General features: G+C 46.1%; 5 protein-coding genes across 5 annotated transcripts; 2 read left to right on the plus strand and 3 right to left on the minus strand.

Annotated features, from left to right (window-relative positions):
- Positions 1-4613: 4613 nt before the first annotated feature.
- LOC131261555 (histone H2B) lies at positions 4614-4988 on the minus strand. Its single transcript, XM_058263622.1, has one exon. The coding sequence runs from the start codon at positions 4986-4988 to the stop codon at positions 4614-4616; it is 375 nt and encodes a 124-aa protein (XP_058119605.1).
- Positions 4989-5217: 229 nt separating this feature from the next.
- On the plus strand, positions 5218-5592 carry LOC131264350 (histone H2A). Its single transcript, XM_058266657.1, has one exon. It carries the CDS (start codon positions 5218-5220, stop codon positions 5590-5592), a length of 375 nt encoding a protein of 124 aa, XP_058122640.1.
- Positions 5593-6471: 879 nt separating this feature from the next.
- Positions 6472-6783, minus strand: LOC131261558 (histone H4). The gene has a single exon (XM_058263624.1). The coding sequence runs from the start codon at positions 6781-6783 to the stop codon at positions 6472-6474; it is 312 nt and encodes a 103-aa protein (XP_058119607.1).
- Positions 6784-12482: 5699 nt separating this feature from the next.
- On the plus strand, positions 12483-22265 carry LOC131264360 (uncharacterized). Its single transcript, XM_058266667.1, has 4 exons — positions 12483-12951; positions 20021-20371; positions 21303-21588; positions 21835-22265. Exons 1-4 carry the CDS (start codon positions 12547-12549, stop codon positions 22263-22265), a joined length of 1473 nt encoding a protein of 490 aa, XP_058122650.1. The 5' UTR covers positions 12483-12546.
- LOC131258956 (histone H2B) lies at positions 13902-14305 on the minus strand. Its single transcript, XM_058260361.1, has one exon. The coding sequence runs from the start codon at positions 14303-14305 to the stop codon at positions 13931-13933; it is 375 nt and encodes a 124-aa protein (XP_058116344.1). The 3' UTR covers positions 13902-13930.
- Positions 22266-23194: the final 929 nt, after the last annotated feature.

The raw sequence follows: 23194 nt of genomic DNA on the forward strand, positions 1-23194 counted from the left end.
TGATAAATGGTGAACCCCTGACTGATACATATCAGAGGTATGAGATGCAATCAACACAATACAAACCACATTGTATAAACTTATATATATATATTATTATATATAATATAATAATCTATGATGATGATGATAAATAAAAACAAAACCCAACATATGACGATAGAAATGCAATCAAACATGCCAACCATAACCTAGCCGTGACACAAACCATAACATAATACATATGCTAACGTCTACAAACCACCAGGCAACCCCATCCGTTTTCGGTGATTTTAAGTTAGTGAGCAATTACATGCGGTGGGTTTAACGAGTTGTTAAAGAGAATCTGTTCCATATTGAACCAAGTTGAACATATATGTATTGGACGAAAAAAAAATGACACATTGCTTTGCCTTTGGCTGTGCCATAAACCATAGAAACCATAACGGAGTGCGTTAAATGTTAGTAATCCGTTAGGGTTTTTTTTTTAAAACCACTGTTTAAAATGTTCATTCAATTCATTTACGCGCGCTTGTGTTACGCGCGGCTATGTGTGCGCCAAAACACAACGAAGTGGTGATGTTAGAACTAGAACACGGTTCGGCACACTTTTTGTTCTGTTTCTTCAACGCACAACACAAAACACATTATTATTTTTCGATCTTCGTCGGTTTCTTTCTTTCTCTTCGATGAACGGAATGGAATGGAATGAAATGATTCTTGTTTGGGAAAACATTTTTGTGGTCCTGAAAAGGACCGTTGTTAGGCGACGAGTTGGTGTGGGTTTGCGACGACCACGGACGAACAGCTTACTTCGAGCTGGTGTACTTGGTGACGGCCTTCGTGCCCTCGGACACGGCGTGCTTGCCAGCTCACAGGAAGCAGCAGACGGACGGCGGTCTGGATTTCGCGTGACGTGATCGTCGAACGCTTGTTGTAGTGCGCCAGGCGGGACGCTTCGGCGGCGATGCGCTCGAAGATGTCGTTCACGAAGCTGTTCATGATGCTCATCGCCTTCGACGAGATGCCAGTGTCCGGATGGACTTGCTTCAGCACCTTGTAGATGTAGATGGCGTAGCTTTCCTTGCGGGTCTTGCGCTTCTTCTTCTTGTCCGACTTGGAGATATTTTTCTGGGCCTTGCCAGACTTCTTCGCTGCCTTTCCGCTGGTTTTCGGTGCCATTGCGATTGTTTAACGTGCGTGAAACGTGTTTCCTCGTTGAGCGTCACTTCAATTTTAACGCGATTTTCGACCCTCACTTCGGCTTTTATTCAGCGTCGGGCGAGTTCGCTGGCTGGCTTTCGCTACACCCCGACGTTTATATAAACCCGGTTTCAGGTTCGTTTCGGCATAGTTCGGAAGAGAACCTCTTCGAGTGAGCACCACGTATCCCTCTCGTTAAACAATCGAAAATGTCTGGACGCGGCAAGGGTGGTAAAGTGAAGGGAAAGGCAAAGTCCCGCTCGAATCGTGCCGGTCTGCAGTTCCCGGTCGGCCGTATTCATCGTCTGCTGCGCAAGGGTAACTATGCCGAGCGCGTCGGTGCCGGCGCACCGGTGTATTCTGGCGGCCGTGATGGAGTATCTGGCCGCGGGAAGTGCTCGAGTTGGCCGGTAACGCCGCCCGTGACAACAAGAAGACGCGCATCATCCCGCGCCATCTGCAAGCTGGCCATCCGCAACGACGAAGAGTTGAACAAGCTGCTTTCCGGTGTGACCCATCGCCCAAGGCGTGGTGTGCTGCCCAACATTCAGGCCGTGCTGTTGCCGAAGAAGACGGAAAAGAAGGCATAAGGCGTGCTCTCTCGTGCTCAACCCCGCCGCGCGGCACCGTGTCGCGCTCACAAACCCCGCCGAAGATCTCACCGTCACAAAAACCGTCCTTTTCAGGGCGACAAAATCGTGTGATAAAGGTTTATTTCACTACATTCCGTGCCGATGCCAGTTGGTTTCAGTTCAGTTTCAGTAGTTAAATGGTAAAATGGACGTAATTTCACAGTGTGGCTGGAGAACAACGAAAGAAATGTTTAAAATTAATTCAAGCAATGTGTCTCAATGTGTGAAGTAACATCGCAAGTTTGGTAGGTTAAACGGGGCAAACCATTTTGCTTCATATCAGGTATGTAGCTTTTTTCGCTCATTTCTACCCCGTGGCCATGAAAAATGATGGGTTTTGATCATCGCGTTAGAAACGACCAACGCTACGCGCTCTACAGGTAGGGAATTTAACCAATGTAAACGACCAAAGCGTTCTTTTCCCCGTATGCCACACGAGCCCCGTGAGGTAGACCGGCGCCTTTCTACGAACTCTCAGTGGGTCGTCGTGTTAAAAAACGAATCGGTCACATATCCGAGAATCAGAACCGTCGGTAGTGTATCGCGCATCACCACCACCACCACCACCACCACTACGCGCGGTACACCGTACCACTCGCTGTGTATTCCATCGGATATCGTTTCGGGCATGGGGAATGGGGTAAGTAAGAAGGAGAGGAGTAGTCAAGTCGCATTTTTTTTTTCTCTGGCGTTTTTGGCGGCAAATGTGCCGGAGCGTCGGGAGAGCCACAAAAGCTTAGTTTGATACGAATGAGCAGGAAATATATCTTTCTGGAACAGTTTTGGTGGTCCTGAAAAGGACCGATTTTTTTGTAACACAAGGGGGCTGTTCGCGCAGCTTAACCTCCGAAACCGTACAGGGTGCGTCCCTGGCGTTTCAGGGCGTACACGACGTCCATGGCGGTGACGGTCTTGCGCTTGGCGTGCTCGGTGTACGTCACGGCATCACGGATCACGTTCTCGAGGAACACTTTCAGCACACCGCGAGTTTCTTCGTAGATCAGGCCGGAAATACGCTTCACACCGCCACGGCGAGCCAGACGGCGGATGGCCGGTTTCGTGATTCCCTGGATGTTATCACGCAGCACTTTGCGATGACGCTTGGCACCTCCTTTGCCCAGTCCCTTGCCTCCTTTTCCGCGGCCGGTCATGATGATGCTGCTTTACACTGCTTTGGTTGTTGTTGACACGATGCAAACTGAACGAACGGTTTCGACGAACTACGATGGTTCGGCACTGAAACACGGTTTTTATTGACCCGACCTGCCCGATCGTGAGCACCCGAAGAGGGACCCGAAACTATATAAACGCGGTTTCACGGCGCGGTTCGGCCCAGTTTTGTATTACCACCACAAGTGAACAGACCCGTGTCGAACCCGATCAACGTCAACAGCATCAACAACATCAACTACGATGGCACGTACCAAGCAAACTGCCCGTAAGTCTACCGGAGGAAAGGCGCCGCGCAAGCAGCTGGCCACCAAGGCGGCTCGCAAGAGTGCTCCGGCCACCGGAGGAGTGAAGAAGCCGCATCGCTACCGACCGGGAACGGTGGCTCTGCGTGAAATCCGTCGCTACCAGAAGTCGACCGAGCTGCTGATCCGCAAGTTGCCCTTCCAGCGATTGGTGCGTGAAATCGCACAGGATTTCAAGACGGATCTGCGTTTCCAGAGCTCGGCCGTGATGGCGCTGCAGGAAGCGAGTGAAGCGTATCTGGTCGGTCTGTTCGAGGACACGAATCTGTGTGCCATCCACGCGAAGCGCGTCACTATCATGCCGAAAGACATCCAGCTTGCTCGTCGTATCCGTGGTGAACGTGCCTAAGTGACACAACGGTTCGTTTCGTTTTCAACCAAACCCAAACGGTCCTTTTCAGGACCACCAACCCGTTACCGAAAGAAGGATTATTTCGTACCCGTCCCGTCGTACACGTCCCGTGGTGCACGCTATATCGATATATATATATATATATAATATATATATCTATGATGATGATGATGATGAAGAAGAAGATGATGATGATAAATGGTGAACCCCTGACTGATACATATCAGAGGTATGAGATGCAATCAACACAATACAAACCACATTGTATAAACTTATATATATATATTATTATATATAATATAATAATCTATGATGATGATGATAAATAAAAACAAAACCCAACATATGACGATAGAAATGCAATCAAACATGCCAACCATAACCTAGCCGTGACACAAACCATAACATAATACATATGCTAACGTCTACAAACCACCAGGCAACCCCATCCGTTTTCGGTGATTTTAAGTTAGTGAGCAATTACATGCGGTGGGTTTAACGAGTTGTTAAAGAGAATCTGTTCCATATTGAACCAAGTTGAACATATATGTATTGGACGAAAAAAAAATGACACATTGCTTTGCCTTTGGCTGTGCCATAACCATAGAAACCATAACGGAGTGCGTTAAATGTTAGTAACCGTTAGGTTTTTTTTTAAAACCACTGTTTAAAATGTTCATTCAATTCATTTACGCGCGCTTGTGTTACGCGCGGCTATGTGTGCGCCAAAACACAACGAAGTGGTGATGTTAGAACTAGAACACGGTTCGGCACACTTTTTGTTCTGTTTCTTCAACGCACAACACAAACACATTATTATTTTTCGATCTTCGTCGGTTTCTTTCTTTCTCTTCGATGAACGGAATGGAATGGAATGAAATGATTCTTGTTTGGAAAACATTTTGTGGTCCTGAAAAGGACCGTTGTTAGGCGACGAGTTGGTGTGGTTTGCGACGACCACGGACGAACAGCTTACTTCGAGCTGGTGTACTTGGTGACGGCCTTCGTGCCCTCGGACACGGCGTGCTTGGCCAGCTCACCAGGAAGCAGCAGACGGACGGCGGTCTGGATTTCGCGTGACGTGATCGTCGAACGCTTGTTGTAGTGCGCCAGGCGGGACGCTTCGGCGGCGATGCGCTCGAAGATGTCGTTCACGAAGCTGTTCATGATGCTCATCGCCTTCGACGAGATGCCAGTGTCCGGATGGACTTGCTTCAGCACCTTGTAGATGTAGATGGCGTAGCTTTCCTTGCGGGTCTTGCGCTTCTTCTTCTTGTCCGACTTGGAGATATTTTTCTGGGCCTTGCCAGACTTCTTCGCTGCCTTTCCGCTGGTTTTCGGTGCCATTGCGATTGTTTAACGTGCGTGAAACGTGTTTCCTCGTTGAGCGTCACTTCAATTTTAACGCGATTTTCGACCCTCACTTCGGCTTTTATTCAGCGTCGGGCGAGTTCGCTGGCTGGCTTCGCTACACCCCGACGTTTATATAAACCCGGTTTCAGGTTCGTTTCGGCATAGTTCGGAAGAGAACCTCTTCGAGTGAGCACCACGTATCCCTCTCGTTAAACAATCGAAAATGTCTGGACGCGGCAAGGGTGGTAAAGTGAAGGGAAAGGCAAAGTCCCGCTCGAATCGTGCCGGTCTGCAGTTCCCGGTCGGCCGTATTCATCGTCTGCTGCGCAAGGGTAACTATGCCGAGCGCGTCGGTGCCGGCGCACCGGTGTATCTGGCGGCCGTGATGGAGTATCTGGCCGCGGAAGTGCTCGAGTTGGCCGGTAACGCCGCCCGTGACAACAAGAAGACGCGCATCATCCCGCGCCATCTGCAGCTGGCCATCCGCAACGACGAAGAGTTGAACAAGCTGCTTTCCGGTGTGACCATCGCCCAAGGTGGTGTGCTGCCCAACATTCAGGCCGTGCTGTTGCCGAAGAAGACGGAAAAGAAGGCATAAGGCGTGCTCTCTCGTGCTCACCCCGCCGCGCGGCACCGTGTCGCGCTCACAAACCCCGCCGAAGATCTCACCGTCACAAAAACCGTCCTTTTCAGGGCGACAAAATCGTGTGATAAAGGTTTATTTCACTACATTCCGTGCCGATGCCAGTTGGTTTCAGTTCAGTTTCAGTAGTTAAATGGTAAAATGGACGTAATTTCACAGTGTGGCTGGAGAACAACGAAAGAAATGTTTAAAATTAATTCAAGCAATGTGTCTCAATGTGTGAAGTAACATCGCAAGTTTGGTAGGTTAAACGGGGCAAACCATTTTGCTTCATATCAGGTATGTAGCTTTTTTCGCTCATTTCTACCCGTGGCCATGAAAAATGATGGGTTTTGATCATCGCGTTAGAAACGACCAACGCTACGCGCTCTACAGGTAGGGAATTTAACAATGTAAACGACCAAAGCGTTCTTTTCCCCGTATGCCACACCGAGCCCCGTGAGGTAGACCGGCGCCTTTCTACGAACTCTCAGTGGGTCGTCGTGTTAAAAAACGAATCGGTCACATATCCGAGAATCAGAACCGTCGGTAGTGTATCGCGCATCACCACCACCACCACCACCACCACTACGCGCGGTACACCGTACCACTCGCTGTGTATTCCATCGGATATCGTTTCGGGCATGGGGAATGGGGTAAGTAAGAAGGAGAGGAGTAGTCAAGTCGCATTTTTTTTTTCTCTGGCGTTTTTGGCGGCAAATGTGCCGGAGCGTCGGGAGAGCCACAAAAGCTTAGTTTGATACGAATGAGCAGGAAATATATCTTTCTGGAACAGTTTTGGTGGTCCTGAAAAGGACCGATTTTTTTGTAACACAAGGGGGCTGTTCGCGCAGCTTAACCTCCGAAACCGTACAGGGTGCGTCCCTGGCGTTTCAGGGCGTACACGACGTCCATGGCGGTGACGGTCTTGCGCTTGGCGTGCTCGGTGTACGTCACGGCATCACGGATCACGTTCTCGAGGAACACTTTCAGCACACCGCGAGTTTCTTCGTAGATCAGGCCGGAAATACGCTTCACACCGCCACGGCGAGCCAGACGGCGGATGGCCGGTTTCGTGATTCCCTGGATGTTATCACGCAGCACTTTGCGATGACGCTTGGCACCTCCTTTGCCCAGTCCCTTGCCTCCTTTTCCGCGGCCGGTCATGATGATGCTGCTTTACACTGCTTTGGTTGTTGTTGACACGATGCAAACTGAACGAACGGTTTCGACGAACTGTTGTTGTTGTTTATACGTTTTATAGAAACTTTGAGCCATTTGTGGCCTCTTTCGTTTCTTCTCTTCTGGTTTCCTTCATTTTGTCATAGTATCAAGTTTCTTTAGCAATATCGTTAGGAAGGTTTATAGTTCATGGTACAGGTTTGTATCGTGGAGGAATCGGAGGAGTTTTTTCTGTTCTGTGATGTTGGGTGATAATACCGTATCTATGTTGTTATCCAGATCGTGTTTTGTTCTTTGATGGTTGTATCCGATACAATCGATGAGGATGTGCTGGACTGTAATTTGAAGGCCACAGAAGTGGCAAAGAGGTGGAGGAGTTTTGCTAAGTAGGTGGCTGTGCGTTAATCTGGTGTGCCCAATGCGTAGTCTGGATAATATTCTCTGATCTCTGTGAGAGTAAACATCTGGCCAAATTGAAGTTGTGATTTTAATTTTCCGTAGGTGGGAAGTATTATTGTTAAACCAGGTTTGCTGCCATTGTTTTGAAATTTTGTGTAAACAGAAATTTAAGGCGTCTTTTTTGGACAGTTGACTTCCAACTGTGTGAGTATTGTTGCGCCCTTGGTTGGCTAGTTTGTCGGCTGTTTCGTTGCCCGGGATTCCGACGTGGCTAGGAACCCAGCAAAAACGGATATTGTGAAGATTTGGAAGCATCTCTATGGCTTGTATATGAGGGTCTTTGGATTTTCCGTGTTCTAATGCACTGAGGACGCTTGCGCTATCTGTGAATATTACGTTATTCTGGTTGGGTGCTGTATCTTCTTGTGCTGCAATGGTGATGGCGATGGCTTCTGCGGAAAAGATAGAAGAAAAGTCCGGGAGTTTGATGGCGCAGCTTGCATCTACAGAGTAGATACCACAGCCGGCAGTATGTTGTGCAACTGATCCATCTGTATATATATGTTTATAGTTAGCATATTTAGTGTTACGGAGATGGAGAAAAGATTGAAAAATTTGACTATGGTTAAATTTTGGAATATTTAGCAGTGTCCAGTCAATATAAGGTTCCTTTTGGTTCCAAGGCCTTATTGTGTGACGTGGAATTTTGGTAATATCAGGAAGGGAGCTGGAAGTTATGGTGTTGAAAGCTGTTGCGGCGCGTTGATACAGTGGTTCACAGTTGAGGTCCTTTTCCCTGCAACGAAAAGCTGCTCCAAGAAGTCGTAAAATTATAATGTGAGTAAAGGGGAGCTGTCCGCCTTCGCAAAGCATAGACTTTGTTGGGCTGGTGACAAAAGCGCCTGATGAATATTTTATTGCATCGTGGTAAATAGGAGCCAAAAATTTATTAAATGAGATGGGTTCACGGGAGAGAATTTCAGATCCATATAGCATTTTCGGCAGAAGCCAAGAGTGTAACAATCGAAGAAGAATAGTTCGGGAAGCTCTATATCGCCCGCAACCCAACATTTTGAAAACGTTGAGGCAGGGTTTCATGGTGATTTTAAGTTGTTTAAAATGAGGAATGAAAGTGAGTTTTGAGTCTAGGATTATACCCAGTACTCTGGCATTTCTTGCATTAGGAATTATTTGGTTATTGTATTTTATGGGTTTAAGCTTACCTGTATATTGTCTGTGGATGTGTAATATTTTGCATTTATCAGGGGAGACTTGGAAACCAGTCCATCTGCACCACTGTCTCAACTTATTAAATCCTGATTGAAGGTTATTCCTGGATGTGGTAAAATTTTCTCCAGTAGAAATAAGTATTATGTCGTCGGCGTATATGAAGGGAGTTATGTTTTCTGGGATGGATAAAAACAAAGATTCAATGCTGATCAGGAAAAGGGTGGGAGAAAGGATGGCTCCCTGAGGGACTCCGTTTTCGAGGAGGAAGGTGTCAGAGGGCTGGTTTCCAATAAGAACTGAAGAGGTGCGGTTTTGCAGAAAATTTTCGATAAAAATAGGAAGGTTCCCTTTGAAACCCCACCTATCGAGCTGAGCAAGAATAGAATGCCGCCACGTTTGATCGAAAGCCTTAGCCAGGTCAATGATCCCGCAGTCAACATGCCAGTTTTTACTCATTGCATTATTTAACACTGTATCAAGGTTCGCAAAATAGGTTTCTGTTCCTTGTCCTGGTCGGAAAGCGTGTTGGTTTTTGTGCAACAGCTTGCGTGTGTTTAGTTCATGCGATAAGCGCCTGTTGACCATCCGTTCAAGAACCTTACTTATGCAATTTAACAGGCTGATCGGGCGATAACTGTCTATTTCGTGTTGGTTTTTGTTGGGTTTTGGAATGGGTATAGTGTGACTTTTTTTCCAGCTCTCTGGTATAACACCTGCCTCCCAAACAGAGTTGTAAATATCAAGTAAATGAGTAAGGGTTCTGTGGGGCAGATGCTGTAACAATGGATACCCAATGTCGTCCGGCCCCGCAGATTTCCCTGAACAGGATTTTAAGGCGAATATAAGTTCATTTATGGAAAATGGGTTATTGTAGTTGAACTGTTGATTTGTGGAAAAAGATAGAGGAATGGATTCAGAAGAGGTTTTGTGTTTAGAGAAATTAGATGGATAGTTGGAGTCTGAAGAAGTGGAATGAAAATGTTTGGCGAAGGAATCGGCTATGAGTGTCGGGTCGGTGATAGGGTCCTGAGGGTTGAGCCAAATGGGTGAGTGTTGTTTGTTTTTCCCAGACAGATTTCTAATGTGAGTCCATATGACTTTTGCTGGTGTTTGAGGATCAATATTGTCCAGGAAATTCTCCCAGCTTTTATCTTTAGCTTTCTTGATTAAAAGTCTTGATTTTTTGTGTGCTTCTTTGTATTGTTCGGTCAGGAAGAAGGTGAGTAAACTATTGTTTGAATATGAACTGTGTTTTTTTAGTTTCCTGAGACACTTTCTACGGTACTTAATAGCGCTAGCCACTTCTGGGTTCCACCATTTCGCGTATTTTCTACTGGCGCGACCGGTCGTGCGGGGAACAGAGTGTTGGGCAGCTACCATTATATGATCAATCAGCGTTACATCGTTTGTTGAAGAGATATCATTAGGAAGTGTAGATAAAATCCGTTGGAACTCTTCCCAATTGGCCTCCTCGTATCTCCACCGTGGCCGATGTGTGGGAAGCGGAATATTGGAATATGTTTTAACAAGAAGTGGATAATGATCGCTGCCATGCAGGTCGGGTATTTGGGAAAGTTGAAAGTTGGAAAAAGAAGAGGAAGAAATAGCACAATGGTCGATGGACGAACCCTTTCCGGTGGAAGGAGAAATGCGGGTAAAAAAATTGTGAATAATGGTATGCATATTGTTCAAATCAAAAATGGCTTCTATTTTAGAGCCTCGACTGTTGGTTGCCGAACACCCCCAATTTTTATGTTGGGCGTTCCAGTCCCCTACAATCAACAGAGGGTGCGACACTTGTTTAAATATGTTTTGGAAAAATATGTCTATATCGATATTACTCACCTGGCATGGGGATAAATATATGTTAAAAATGTTAATTTTGACTGGATTAGTTATATAAATACCTAGGATAGGTAAGGTGGAGTTAATGTTTATGGATTTAAAATGTAAACTGTTGTGTATGCCAATGCAAATTTGGTTGTGGGAAACTGTGGAATAGTTTTGAATCCATTTATAATTGCAAAGCGGATAGTGGGTCAAAAGTTGGGATTTGCAATTGGCTTCCTGTAGTGTAATAATTTTTGGGTTATGCCGAAGAATGACGATTTTAAGCTCGTCAATGTTTTGTCGAAAACTGCGAATATTCCAATTAAGGATTAGATTAATGTCGTTTTGCGTAGCCATATTTGAAAAATTATTTAATAATGTCACTTTTTTAAAAAAAAAAAAAATAAAAATCAATACTTAGGATGTAGTTGGAATATTCCAAAGAGTTTACTTACCGTTTTCTGGATTTCTTCTTTTGCGCTTTGTTGTTGTTACGTGTTTGTGGTGAGGAGTTGGAAAGTTCCGTGTTCGTGTGAATAGTTGTTGCGTTGTTGTCGTCGTCTTCAGAAGGTGATAGGCTTTTGTAGTGTGTCCGTTTACGAGTAAAGTTTGAAGTTACCGAATTCATAGAATTGTCCGAATCTTCAACCGTGGAGCTGTTTTCTGGGTTTTTCTTTTTTGGATTTGTTTCGAGTATCAGGTTAAGTGAAGTTTCTTGTTTCTCTAGCTGTTTGTTTGCTTTTTCGAGTAAGTTGTTTAACTTTTCGATTGTTTTTTGAGCATTATTGAGAGCCGTTTGGAGACTCTCAATAATTTTGTCCTTTTCGGAGTCTGAGGAATTCTGCGCTTTGGTGATCCGATTTTGTACCGATTTTGGGTTTTCGTATTGTCCAGTTTTGACCACTGCATTTTTCGCTTCAATGTAGGAGCAGTTCAAGTCGATTTTTGTGTGGATTATTTGGTCTTCCAGTTTATAATGAGGACAATCCTTAGAAAAGGTGGAATGTCCCTCCCCGCAGTTCTTGCAACGCAGACTCACGTGGCATTCCCCATGTCCATCCAGGCCACAATTTGTGCAGAGCGGAGTGGACTTACACCGCAACTTGGAATGTCCGAAACTTCCACAATTGAAGCATATCATGGGCTTTGGGTAGTAGGTTCGGGTGGCAACACGGAGTAGACCAAGTTTGATGTGTTCGGGGATCGTCGCAGATTCAACCTTGAGCAGGAACAGGTTCGTTGGGAAAAAATCATTTCCCTCTTTTCGGATGAATCGCCGAACGTGTGTGATTTTTTGGTCTTTCAAGTTCTCTAAAATGTCGTTGTCCGACATCCCGTTCAGTTCTTTTGCATAGATTATGCATTGAACCGAGTTTAGCGTGTTGTGAGGCGAGATGGTTATCGAGGTTCCGTCAGCGAGGGTTTTTAGAGTTTGAAGTTTTTCGAATTGGGCATTATTCCGAGTTTTTATCAAATACTTCTTTCCGCTATCAATAGTTTTGGCTGGTTCAGCGATGGGACCAGCATGGTTTGTCAGCGATTTTCCTAGTAAAAACGGGTTTGTACTCACGGGTTTACCATCGGTTGCTTCCAGTACTAGGAACTTGAGTTCCCCGAATTCGTTGTTCCTGTCCATCCAAAGAGGTAACGTTCTACCTCTATTGGAAGGGCCCGGCGCAGGCCGGTCCCTTCCAGGAAAATGTGGGTCCGACATGACGTCGCCCCACTTCGGTTGATCTAACACTTTTTTGGTTTCTCAGAAAATTTTTTTTATATGCTTCACTTCCGTTACCACTCTTCCACTGAAAAACACAGGGCACACACTCTCGTGCCCACACAACACAGTTTACTCCGGAAAATTAGTTTTTTGATTCGCTTGCTCACTATACACCAACCAAACGTTCAGGTATAACGGTTTTTATTTCCGTCGAACTGAAAACCAGTAACTTTTCTTCCCTAGCTCCGCACACAGCACAGCACTTCGTAAGAAAAACGGTAAATTTATGCACTCCACAAAAACACGTCTGACTCGATCAGTAGTCCGACCAAGACTGGTTTCGACGAACTACGTTTCGGCGAACTACGTTTCGACGAACTGCGATGGTTTCGGCAGTGAAACACGGTTTTTATTGACCCGACCCGCCCGATCGTGAGCACCCGAAGAGGGACCCGAAACTATATAAACGCGGTTTCACGGCGCGGTTCGGCCCAGTTTTGTATTACCACCACAAGTGAACAGACCCGTGTCGAACCCGATCAACGTCAACAGCATCAACAACATCAACTACGATGGCACGTACCAAGCAAACTGCCCGTAAGTCCACCGGAGGAAAGGCGCCGCGCAAGCAGCTGGCCACCAAGGCGGCCCGCAAGAGTGCTCCGGCCACCGGAGGAGTGAAGAAGCCGCATCGCTACCGACCGGGAACGGTGGCTCTGCGTGAAATCCGTCGCTACCAGAAGTCGACCGAGCTGCTGATCCGCAAGTTGCCCTTCCAGCGATTGGTGCGTGAAATTGCACAGGATTTCAAGACGGATCTGCGTTTCCAGAGCTCGGCCGTGATGGCGCTGCAGGAAGCGAGTGAAGCGTATCTGGTCGGTCTGTTCGAGGACACGAATCTGTGTGCCATCCACGCGAAGCGCGTCACCATCATGCCGAAAGACATCCAGCTTGCTCGTCGTATCCGTGGTGAACGTGCCTAAGTGACAACGGTTCGTTTCGTTTCGTTTTCAACCAAACCCAAACGGTCCTTTTCAGGACCACCAACCCGTTACCGAAAGGAGGATTATTTCGTACCCGTCCCGTCGTCCCCACGCTATATCGATATATATAATATATTTATATATCTATGATGATGATGATGATGAAGAAGAAGATGATGATGATAAATGGTGAACCCCTGTCTGATACATATGGGGTATGAGATGCAATCAAAACAATACAAACCATATATAATGATATATATTATTATATATAATATAATAATCTATGATGATGATGATGATGATGAAGAAGAAGAAGAAGAAGATGACGATAAATAAAAACAAAACCTAACATATGACGATAGAAATGCAAACCATAACCTAGCCGTGACACAAACCATAACATAATACATATGCTAACGTCTACAAACCACCAGGCAACCCCATCCGTTTTCGGCGATTTTAAGTTAGTGAGCAATTACATGCGGTGGGTTTAGCGAGTTGTTAAAGAGAATCTGTTCCATATTGAACCAAGTTGAACATATATGTATTGGACGAGAAAAAAAATGACACATTGCTTTGCCTTTGGCTGTGCCATAACCATAGAAACCATAACATTTAAGTGCTTTAAATGTTAGTAACCGTTAGGTTTTTTCTTAAAACCACTGTTTAAAATGTTCATTCAATTCATTTACGCGCGCTTGTGTTACGCGCGGCTATGTGTGCGCCAAAACACAACGAAGTGGTGATGTTAAACTAGAAAACGGTTCGGCACACTTTTTATTCTGTTTCTTCAACGCACAACACAAACACATTATTATTTTTCGATCTTCGTCGGTTTCTTTCTTTCTCTTCGATGAACGGAATGGAATGGAATGAAATGATTCTTGTTTGGAAAACATTTTGTGGTCCTGAAAAGGACCGTTGTTATGCGACGAGTTGGTGTGGTTTGCGACGACCACGGACGAACAGCTTACTTCGAGCTGGTGTACTTGGTGACGGCCTTCGTGCCCTCGGACACGGCGTGCTTGGCCAGCTCACCAGGAAGCAGCAGACGGACGGCGGTCTGGATTTCGCGTGACGTGATCGTCGAACGCTTGTTGTAGTGCGCCAGCCGGGACGCTTCGGCGGCGATGCGCTCGAAGATGTCGTTCACGAAGCTGTTCATGATGCTCATCGCCTTCGACGAGATGCCAGTGTCCGGATGGACTTGCTTCAGCACCTTGTAGATGTAGATGGCGTAGCTTTCCTTGCGGGTCTTGCGCTTCTTCTTCTTGTCCGACTTGGAGATATTTTTCTGGGCCTTGCCAGACTTCTTCGCTGCCTTTCCGCTGGTTTTCGGTGCCATTGCGATTGTTTAACGTGCGTGAAACGTGTTTCCTCGTTGAGCGTCACTTCAATTTTAACGCGATTTTCGACCCTCACTTCGGCTTTTATTCAGCGTCGGGCGAGTTCGCTGGCTGGCTTCGCTACACCTCGACGTTTATATAAACCCGGTTTCAGGTTCGTTTCGGCATAGTTCGGAAGAGAATCACTCTTGTTTCAACCACCGAGCAGTGCAGACGTGTTTGCAGCAGCCTACCTCCAGCATCCAGTGCAGTGAAAGTGCTTGTGAAAATCAGTCGTGTCTTCAGCTACCTGCCTCGAGCATACAGCTTAAAGTACCTGTGAAAGTGACTTTACCTGTGAGTGTGTACAAGTACCTGTGACTGTGAGAGTGACGGAAGTGAAATCTCTGAAGGTGGAATTTTGGACGGACTCTTACATTGGTGTGGTGAAAAGAAAATTTACTCAAAGTTACTGACACCCGCCCAGGATATGGCGGGTCATACACCGACTTGGGGAGATCCTTCTCCCCGAGAAAATCAACGTGGACGCCTAGCACCGGAATGGATGGACCCGAAAGGAGTAAATGGCGAACTCCTTTACTTAATCCTACAAGCACCAGAAGGACTCCAGCTGCCGAAAAACCCGTTCCTCATCAGCAAAAGTTTAACCAGCATTGTAGGCGATATGGAACCCTGCGCTCCGATCAACAAAGGAACCAGGTATTTATTAAAAACCAGATCTAAGAACCAATTTGACAAACTACAGACAATCACGCAGCTATCGGACAATACCCCCGTACTGATCACGGAACACCCATTTTTAAACCGCGTGCAATGTGTCATCACATGCCCGGAACTAAAAGGACTAACGGACGAAGAAATCCTGGAAAACCTAGTGGACCAAAAAGTGACAGCAGTTAGACGATTCCTGCGACGCAACAACAACGAAACAACGGAGACAAACTCTTTCCTGTTAACTATAGATTCAGTGCTCGTGCCCACAAACATCCGCATTGGACTACTACAAATAAAGACCCGGACCTACTACCCCCGACCCATGCAATGTTTTAACTGTGCCAAATTCGGTCACAGCAAAGCAAAATGCCCGTCGCCTGTTCCAGTTTGCTCAAACTGTAACCAGGACGCGCACGGCACTTGCAATGCTGCCCCGAAGTGCAAGAACTGTGACGGAGACCACAACTCTTTGAGTCGCTCCTGCCCAAGATATGTTGATGAACAAAACATCATCCATATCAAAGTGGACTGTGGAATCACATTTTTTGAAGCACGGAAACAGTACGAAGAACAAAACCGAAAATCAGTTAACAACCGACTTGACGCTTTGAAGAAAATCGACCCACGAGACCAACAAATCGCTGACCTTACTTCCTTGGTCGCAGCCCTCCAACTGCAAATAAAAACACTTACGGAAAAACTTGAACAAAACAACACAACCACCGAAACTGAAGACACTGAAGAATCCGACGAAGAGATGTCCACCGCGACATCTGACTCCGAAACTTCAAACTCCACCTCGAACAATACACAGGAACACGAAACGAAAACAACCCAAAAACGCAGAAACACCCGACCAAACTCATCCGAAGAAGACCTTCGCTTAACGAACAAAAAATCACAGAAACTTGCACCCAAACAAAGCGACACCCAAAACACTCCCAAAAAAGACACCAAAAAGAACAAAAAGCGGAACGGCTAACAAACACACACGAGTTAGACTCAAAGAAACGACCCTAGCAAGCCCCAAGACACATTCTAACGGACCTACGCTCTTAAACAAACTATCTGAAAAAGAAAACAACCCCCTTTTTAAAAATGACAAACAAATTAGCACTACAATGGAACATACGTAGCATCAACTCGAATATTAACAACCTCCTACTTTTAATTGACAAACATTCACCGATTGTTATATCATTACAAGAAGCATACCCCCGAAGACACATAAACAACAATTACAAATGGTATTTCAAAGAATCCAATCCACCCCATCACAATGTCTGCCTAGGCATACACAAAGACTATCCTCACAAAACACTCAATACCAACACAGACCTCCCTGCCGTAGCAGTACAACTAAAATGCCCAATCAAAGCCACCTTCATCAGCATCTATCTCCAAAACCAAAACATTCCTAATCTCAACTCAAAACTACAAGACCTAATAGACAAAGTTCCCAAACCAGTCGTCTTTCTTGGAGATTTCAACAGTCATCATCCCATTTGGGGTGGTAGCCATATCACGCCACGGGGGAGGGTGATAGTTGATTTTTCCATCAGAAATGACCTCATAATTACCAATCCAAACAAACCCACCAGAATCTCATCACACAACGGACATCAAAGCACACTCGACTTGGCAATACTATCCTCCCAACTAACACAACAACTACAAACAGACGTAGAAACCGACACGCATGGCAGTGATCATTTCCCTGTCATGCTGCAACTTAACGACAATCCTTCCGAATCCCAACTTCGCCCAAAGTACATATATCAACAAGCCGACTGGATTGGTTACCAAAAGGAAATAGACTTTTGCACAACTTATCAACAAAACTGGACAGCAGAACAATTTACAAACCTTATTCAACAAACAGCAAATAGATTCATTCCCCAAAGTTCCAACAAACCAAGAAAACGACGCAACCCCTGGTGGAACGCGGACGTAGCCCAAGCCATAAAATCCCGTAGAAAAGCCCTAAGGATGCTCCGCCGAGCAACCAAAAACAACCCTCCAACAACCCCTCAAATCCTTGCTTTAGCAGAAACATATCGGACAGCCAACAAACATGCAAAAATAATCACAGAAAAGGCAAAAGAAGACTCTAGAGGACGTTTCGTTGAAGAAATAAACCCAGACATGACCTGTCAAGAAATGTGGCAACGGGTTTCTCTCCTCAACGGAACTTACAAAAAACCCAAACCAATCCTTTACCTGAATAACACGTACACCACAGACCCAGCAGTAATAGCAGAAACTTTCAACGAACATTTTTACAATACCTCGTCTACCCAACAATACTCAATCCCATTCCAAAGGACCAAACAGACAGCAGAACTCCACGAAATCAATTTTCCTACCCAAACGAACGCTCCCTACAACAAACCTTTCGACGCTGCAGAACTTACCTGGGCACTCTACAAGTGCAAAGGGAAGTCTGCAGGACCGGATGACATCGGCTACCCACTGCTTCAAAATCTACCCCATTCAGGAAAACTGACCCTCTTATCCATATACAACGACATCTGGCACACTGGCAATATACCCTCGAACTGGAAAAATAGCTTAATAGTCCCCATACCCAAACCAGACAAAAACCCACACGAAGCAACAAACTATCGCCCCATATCACTCTTAAACTGCGTAGGAAAAGTGCTAGAGAGAATGGTAAATCGTCGTTTGGTTTACATTCTCGAAAGCCAAAACCTGCTCAGCGACGCTCAGCACGCTTATCGTGCAGGGCGCGGTACAGAATCCTATTTCGCCTCATTAGAAACAATAATCCAGAAATCTTTTTCTAAAAACGAACAAATCTCCTGTGCAACAATAGACATCTCCAAGGCTTTTGATCGAGCATGGAGATACCCGATCTTAGATCAGTTATCGCGCTGGGGCATCGGAGGAAACCTTGCTTCCTTCATCTCCAGCTTTCTCTCAGACCGAACCTTTCAGACAATAATAGGAAACACCCGATCATCAGTAAGACAGTTAGAAAATGGTGTCCCTCAAGGCGCCATTCTCTCCCCTACACTATTCAACATCACAACACAGACACTTATAAACTCACTCCCAGAAAACATCACGCCACTCATATACGCCGATGATATCCTTCTGATAGCTACCGGCTCAACACCGAAACAAACACAACAATCTCTTCAGAAAGGACTCGACAAATTACAACAGTGGTCCCGCTTCACGGGCTACGACATTTCCCCTGAGAAAAGCAAAATCATCTGTTTTTCCCAATTTTCTGCCCGCCGCTCAAAACCACTATACATCAATAACTCCAGAATTCCTAACGTAACAAAAACCAAAATTCTAGGAGTAGTCATTGACTCAACTCTTAGCTTCATACCACACACTCAATATCTCCAATCTTCCACCAAAAACAAACTACAGCTGTTCAAGTATCTTGGCTGCGGTAAAAAGCGAGCTTCTCGCGAAACCCTGCTGAGGGTCATGAACGGCTGGCTTGTTCCGAAAATACTATTTGGCGCCGAACTCTACTCTAGAGGCGGCCCTAACATCCAAACCAAAGTAGAGAAAATTTACAACCAGGCCCTGAGACAAATCTCAGGAGCTTTCCGCACCAGTCCCATATCTTCATTAATCTGCGAATCCGGACAGCTCCCTTTCAGTCACACCTTACTCAATAGACTAGTATCAGCACAAGCACGACTCAACGAGAAAAATTTCCCAGCTCATCCCCTCACCAACAGAACCAAAACCCTCTTCAAACAAATTACCACCAAAGAACTCTTAGAAATAGAAAAACTAAACAGACTCAAAGACAGACCCTGGAACGCAACAAAACCCAACATAGACTGGACAATGAAAGACATTAAAAAGGACAACTACAACCCCACCATTGCTCAACAACTCTTCCAGCAGCTCATCAATGGCAAGTACAAAACACATCACCACATCTACACAGACGGTTCCGTTCAAGCGAATGAAACCGGATGTGGAATATACTCGGAAACCACATCCAGCAGTCTTAAACTCAATAATAATCTATCAATTTTTTCCGCAGAAGCTTTAGCCCTCCTAATAGCGGCCGATGAGGCCACAATAGACAACAAACCTAACGTTATATTTACAGATTCCGCAAGCGCACTTCAAGCAATAGAAAAAGGAACATCAAGACATCCCTACATACAATCCATTGACGAACACCTAGACACTCGGAACATCACCCTTTGCTGGATACCGAGTCACATGGGAATCGCTGGAAACGAAGCCGCCGACCGATTGGCGAACGAAGGTCGAGCGAAACCGGTCACCATCGAGACACCCTTCCCAAAGAGAGACCTCCTTCGCTGGGCCCAAGACGAAGTACGCTCATCTTGGGAACGCAAATGGAGATCGCTCATCGACGCCAAACTTCACAGCATCAAACCAACCACACTACCATGGAATGACACACCGAAACCACGCGACCAACGGATCCTCACCCGCATCAGAATAGGACACACCCGACTGACTCATAGCTACCTTTTCACGAAGAACAGCCCACCACCAATGTGCATCACCTGTGGATGCCAGCTCACCGTCAATCATATCATAGTTGAATGCAGAGCCCATACTACAGCCAGACAGCAATTCAACATCCCACTAAACCTAGAATCCGCTCTCAGCAACGACCCCACAAGCGAAGACAACATAATAAAATTTTTGAAAGAAATTAAAATATATAAAGAAATTTAACAGAAAGGAAAGAATAAATAAAAATGAAAAACAAACCTAGTCTTAAATTTAAATTAAGGCAATATTGTTCCCCTCCCCACCCATTCCTTTCCTTAAACTATCCCATGATTCCAAACATTTCCCTAATATGTAACTTTAATTTAAGATAGAGATGAATGTCGCCGTTAAGGCGCAAAATCTCTTAAATAAAAAAAAAAAAAAAAAAAAAAAGTTCGGAAGAGAACCTCTTCGAGTGAGCACCACGTATCCCTCTCGTTAAACAATCGAAAATGTCTGGACGCGGCAAGGGTGGTAAAGTGAAGGGAAAGGCAAAGTCCCGCTCGAATCGTGCCGGTCTGCAGTTCCCGGTCGGCCGTATTCATCGTCTGCTGCGCAAGGGTAACTATGCCGAGCGCGTCGGTGCCGGCGCACCGGTGTATCTGGCGGCCGTGATGGAGTATCTGGCCGCGGAAGTGCTCGAGTTGGCCGGTAACGCCGCCCGTGACAACAAGAAGACGCGCATCATCCCGCGCCATCTGCAGCTGGCCATCCGCAACGACGAAGAGTTGAACAAGCTGCTTTCCGGTGTGACCATCGCCCAAGGTGGTGTGCTGCCCAACATTCAGGCCGTGCTGTTGCCGAAGAAGACGGAAAAGAAGGCATAAGGCGTGCTCTCTCGTGCTCACCCCGCCGCGCGGCACCGTGTCGCGCTCACAAACCCCGCCGAAGATCTCACCGTCACAAAAAACCGTCCTTTTCAGGGCGACAAAATCGTGTGATAAAGGTTTATTTCACTACATTCAGTGCCCATGGCAGTTGGTTTCTGTTCAGTTTCAGCAGTAAAATGGTTAAATGGACGTAATTTCACAGTGTGGCTGGAGAACAACGAAAGAAATGTTTAAAATTAACTCAAGCAATGTGTCTCAATGTGTGAAGTAACATCGCAAGTTTGGTAGGTTAAACGGGGCAAACCATTTTGCTTCATATCAGGTATGTGGCTTTTTCGCTCATTTCTACCCGAACACATGCGTTGGTGGTGGTGGCCATGAAAAGTGATGGGTTTTGATCATCGCGTTAGAAACGGCCAACGCTACGCGCTCTACAGGTAGGGAATTTAACAATGTAAACGACCAAAGCGTTCTTTTCCCCGTATGCCACACCGAGCCCCGTGAGGTAGACCGGTGCCTTTCTACGAACTCTCAGTGGGTCGTCGTGTTAAAAAACGAATCGGTCACATATCCGAGAATCAGAACCGTCGGTAGTGTATCGCGCATCACCCCCACCACCACCACCACTACGCGCGGTACACCATACCACTCGCTGTGGATGCCATCGGATATCGTTTCGGGCATGGGGAATGGGGTAAGAAGGAGAGGAGTAGTCAAGTCGCATTTTTTTTTTTGTTTTGTTTTCTCTGGCGTTTTTGGCGGCAAATGTGCCGGAGCGTCGGGAGAGCCACAAAAGCTTAGTTTGATACGAATGAGCAGGAAATATATCTTTACGGAACAGTTTTGGTGGTCCTGAAAAGGACCGATTTTTTTTGTAACACAAGGGGGCTGTTCGCGCAGCTTAACCTCCGAAACCGTACAGGGTGCGTCCCTGGCGTTTCAGGGCGTACACGACGTCCATGGCGGTGACGGTCTTGCGCTTGGCGTGCTCGGTGTACGTCACGGCATCACGGATCACGTTCTCGAGGAACACTTTCAGCACACCGCGAGTTTCTTCGTAGATCAGGCCGGAAATACGCTTCACACCGCCACGGCGAGCCAGACGGCGGATGGCCGGTTTCGTGATTCCCTGGATGTTATCACGCAGCACTTTGCGATGACGCTTGGCACCTCCTTTGCCCAGTCCCTTGCCTCCTTTTCCGCGGCCGGTCATGATGATGCTGCTTTACACAATTGGTTGTTGTTGACACGATGCAAACTGAACGAACGGTTTCGACGAACTGCGATGGTTTCGGCAGTGAAACACGGTTTTTATTGACCCGACCCGCCCGATCGTGAGCACCCGAAGAGGGACCCGAAACTATATAAACGCGGTTTCACGGCGCGGTTCGGCCCAGTTTTGTATTACCACCACAAGTGAACAGACCCGTGTCGAACCCGATCAACGTCAACAGCATCAACAACATCAACTACGATGGCACGTACCAAGCAAACTGCCCGTAAGTCCACCGGAGGAAAGGCGCCGCGCAAGCAGCTGGCCACCAAGGCGGCCCGCAAGAGTGCTCCGGCTACCGGAGGAGTGAAGAAGCCGCATCGCTACCGGCCGGGAACGGTGGCTCTGCGTGAAATCCGTCGCTACCAGAAGTCGACCGAGCTGCTGATCCGCAAGTTGCCCTTCCAGCGATTGGTGCGTGAAATCGCACAGGACTTCAAGACGGATCTGCGTTTCCAGAGCTCGGCCGTGATGGCGCTGCAGGAAGCGAGTGAAGCGTATCTGGTCGGTCTGTTCGAGGACACGAATCTGTGTGCCATCCACGCGAAGCGCGTCACTATCATGCCGAAAGACATCCAGCTTGCTCGTCGTATCCGTGGTGAACGTGCCTAAGTGACAACGGTTCGTTTCGTTTCGTTTTCAACCAAACCCAAACGGTCCTTTTCAGGACCACCAACCCGTTACCGAAAGGAGGATTATTTCGTACCCGTCCCGTCGTCCCCACGCTATATCGATATATATAATATATTTATATATCTATGATGATGATGATGATGAAGAAGAAGATGATGATGATAAATGGTGAACCCCTGTCTGATACATATGGGGTATGAGATGCAATCAAAACAATACAAACCATATATAATGATATATATTATTATATATAATATAATAATCTATGATGATGATGATGATGATGAAGAAGAAGAAGAAGAAGATGACGATAAATAAAAACAAAACCTAACATATGACGATAGAAATGCAAACCATAACCTAGCCGTGACACAAACCATAACATAATACATATGCTAACGTCTACAAACCACCAGGCAACCCCATCCGTTTTCGGCGATTTTAAGTTAGTGAGCAATTACATGCGGTGGGTTTAGCGAGTTGTTAAAGAGAATCTGTTCCATATTGAACCAAGTTGAACATATATGTATTGGACGAGAAAAAAAATGACACATTGCTTTGCCTTTGGCTGTGCCATAACCATAGAAACCATAACATTTAAGTGCTTTAAATGTTAGTAACCGTTAGGTTTTTTCTTAAAACCACTGTTTAAAATGTTCATTCAATTCATTTACGCGCGCTTGTGTTACGCGCGGCTATGTGTGCGCCAAAACACAACGAAGTGGTGATGTTAAACTAGAAAACGGTTCGGCACACTTTTTATTCTGTTTCTTCAACGCACAACACAAACACATTATTATTTTTCGATCTTCGTCGGTTTCTTTCTTTCTCTTCGATGAACGGAATGGAATGGAATGAAATGATTCTTGTTTGGAAAACATTTTGTGGTCCTGAAAAGGACCGTTGTT

Source organism: Anopheles coustani, chromosome 3 (assembly GCF_943734705.1).
Source record: "Anopheles coustani chromosome 3, idAnoCousDA_361_x.2, whole genome shotgun sequence".
Lineage (NCBI taxonomy): Eukaryota > Metazoa > Arthropoda > Insecta > Diptera > Culicidae > Anopheles > Anopheles coustani.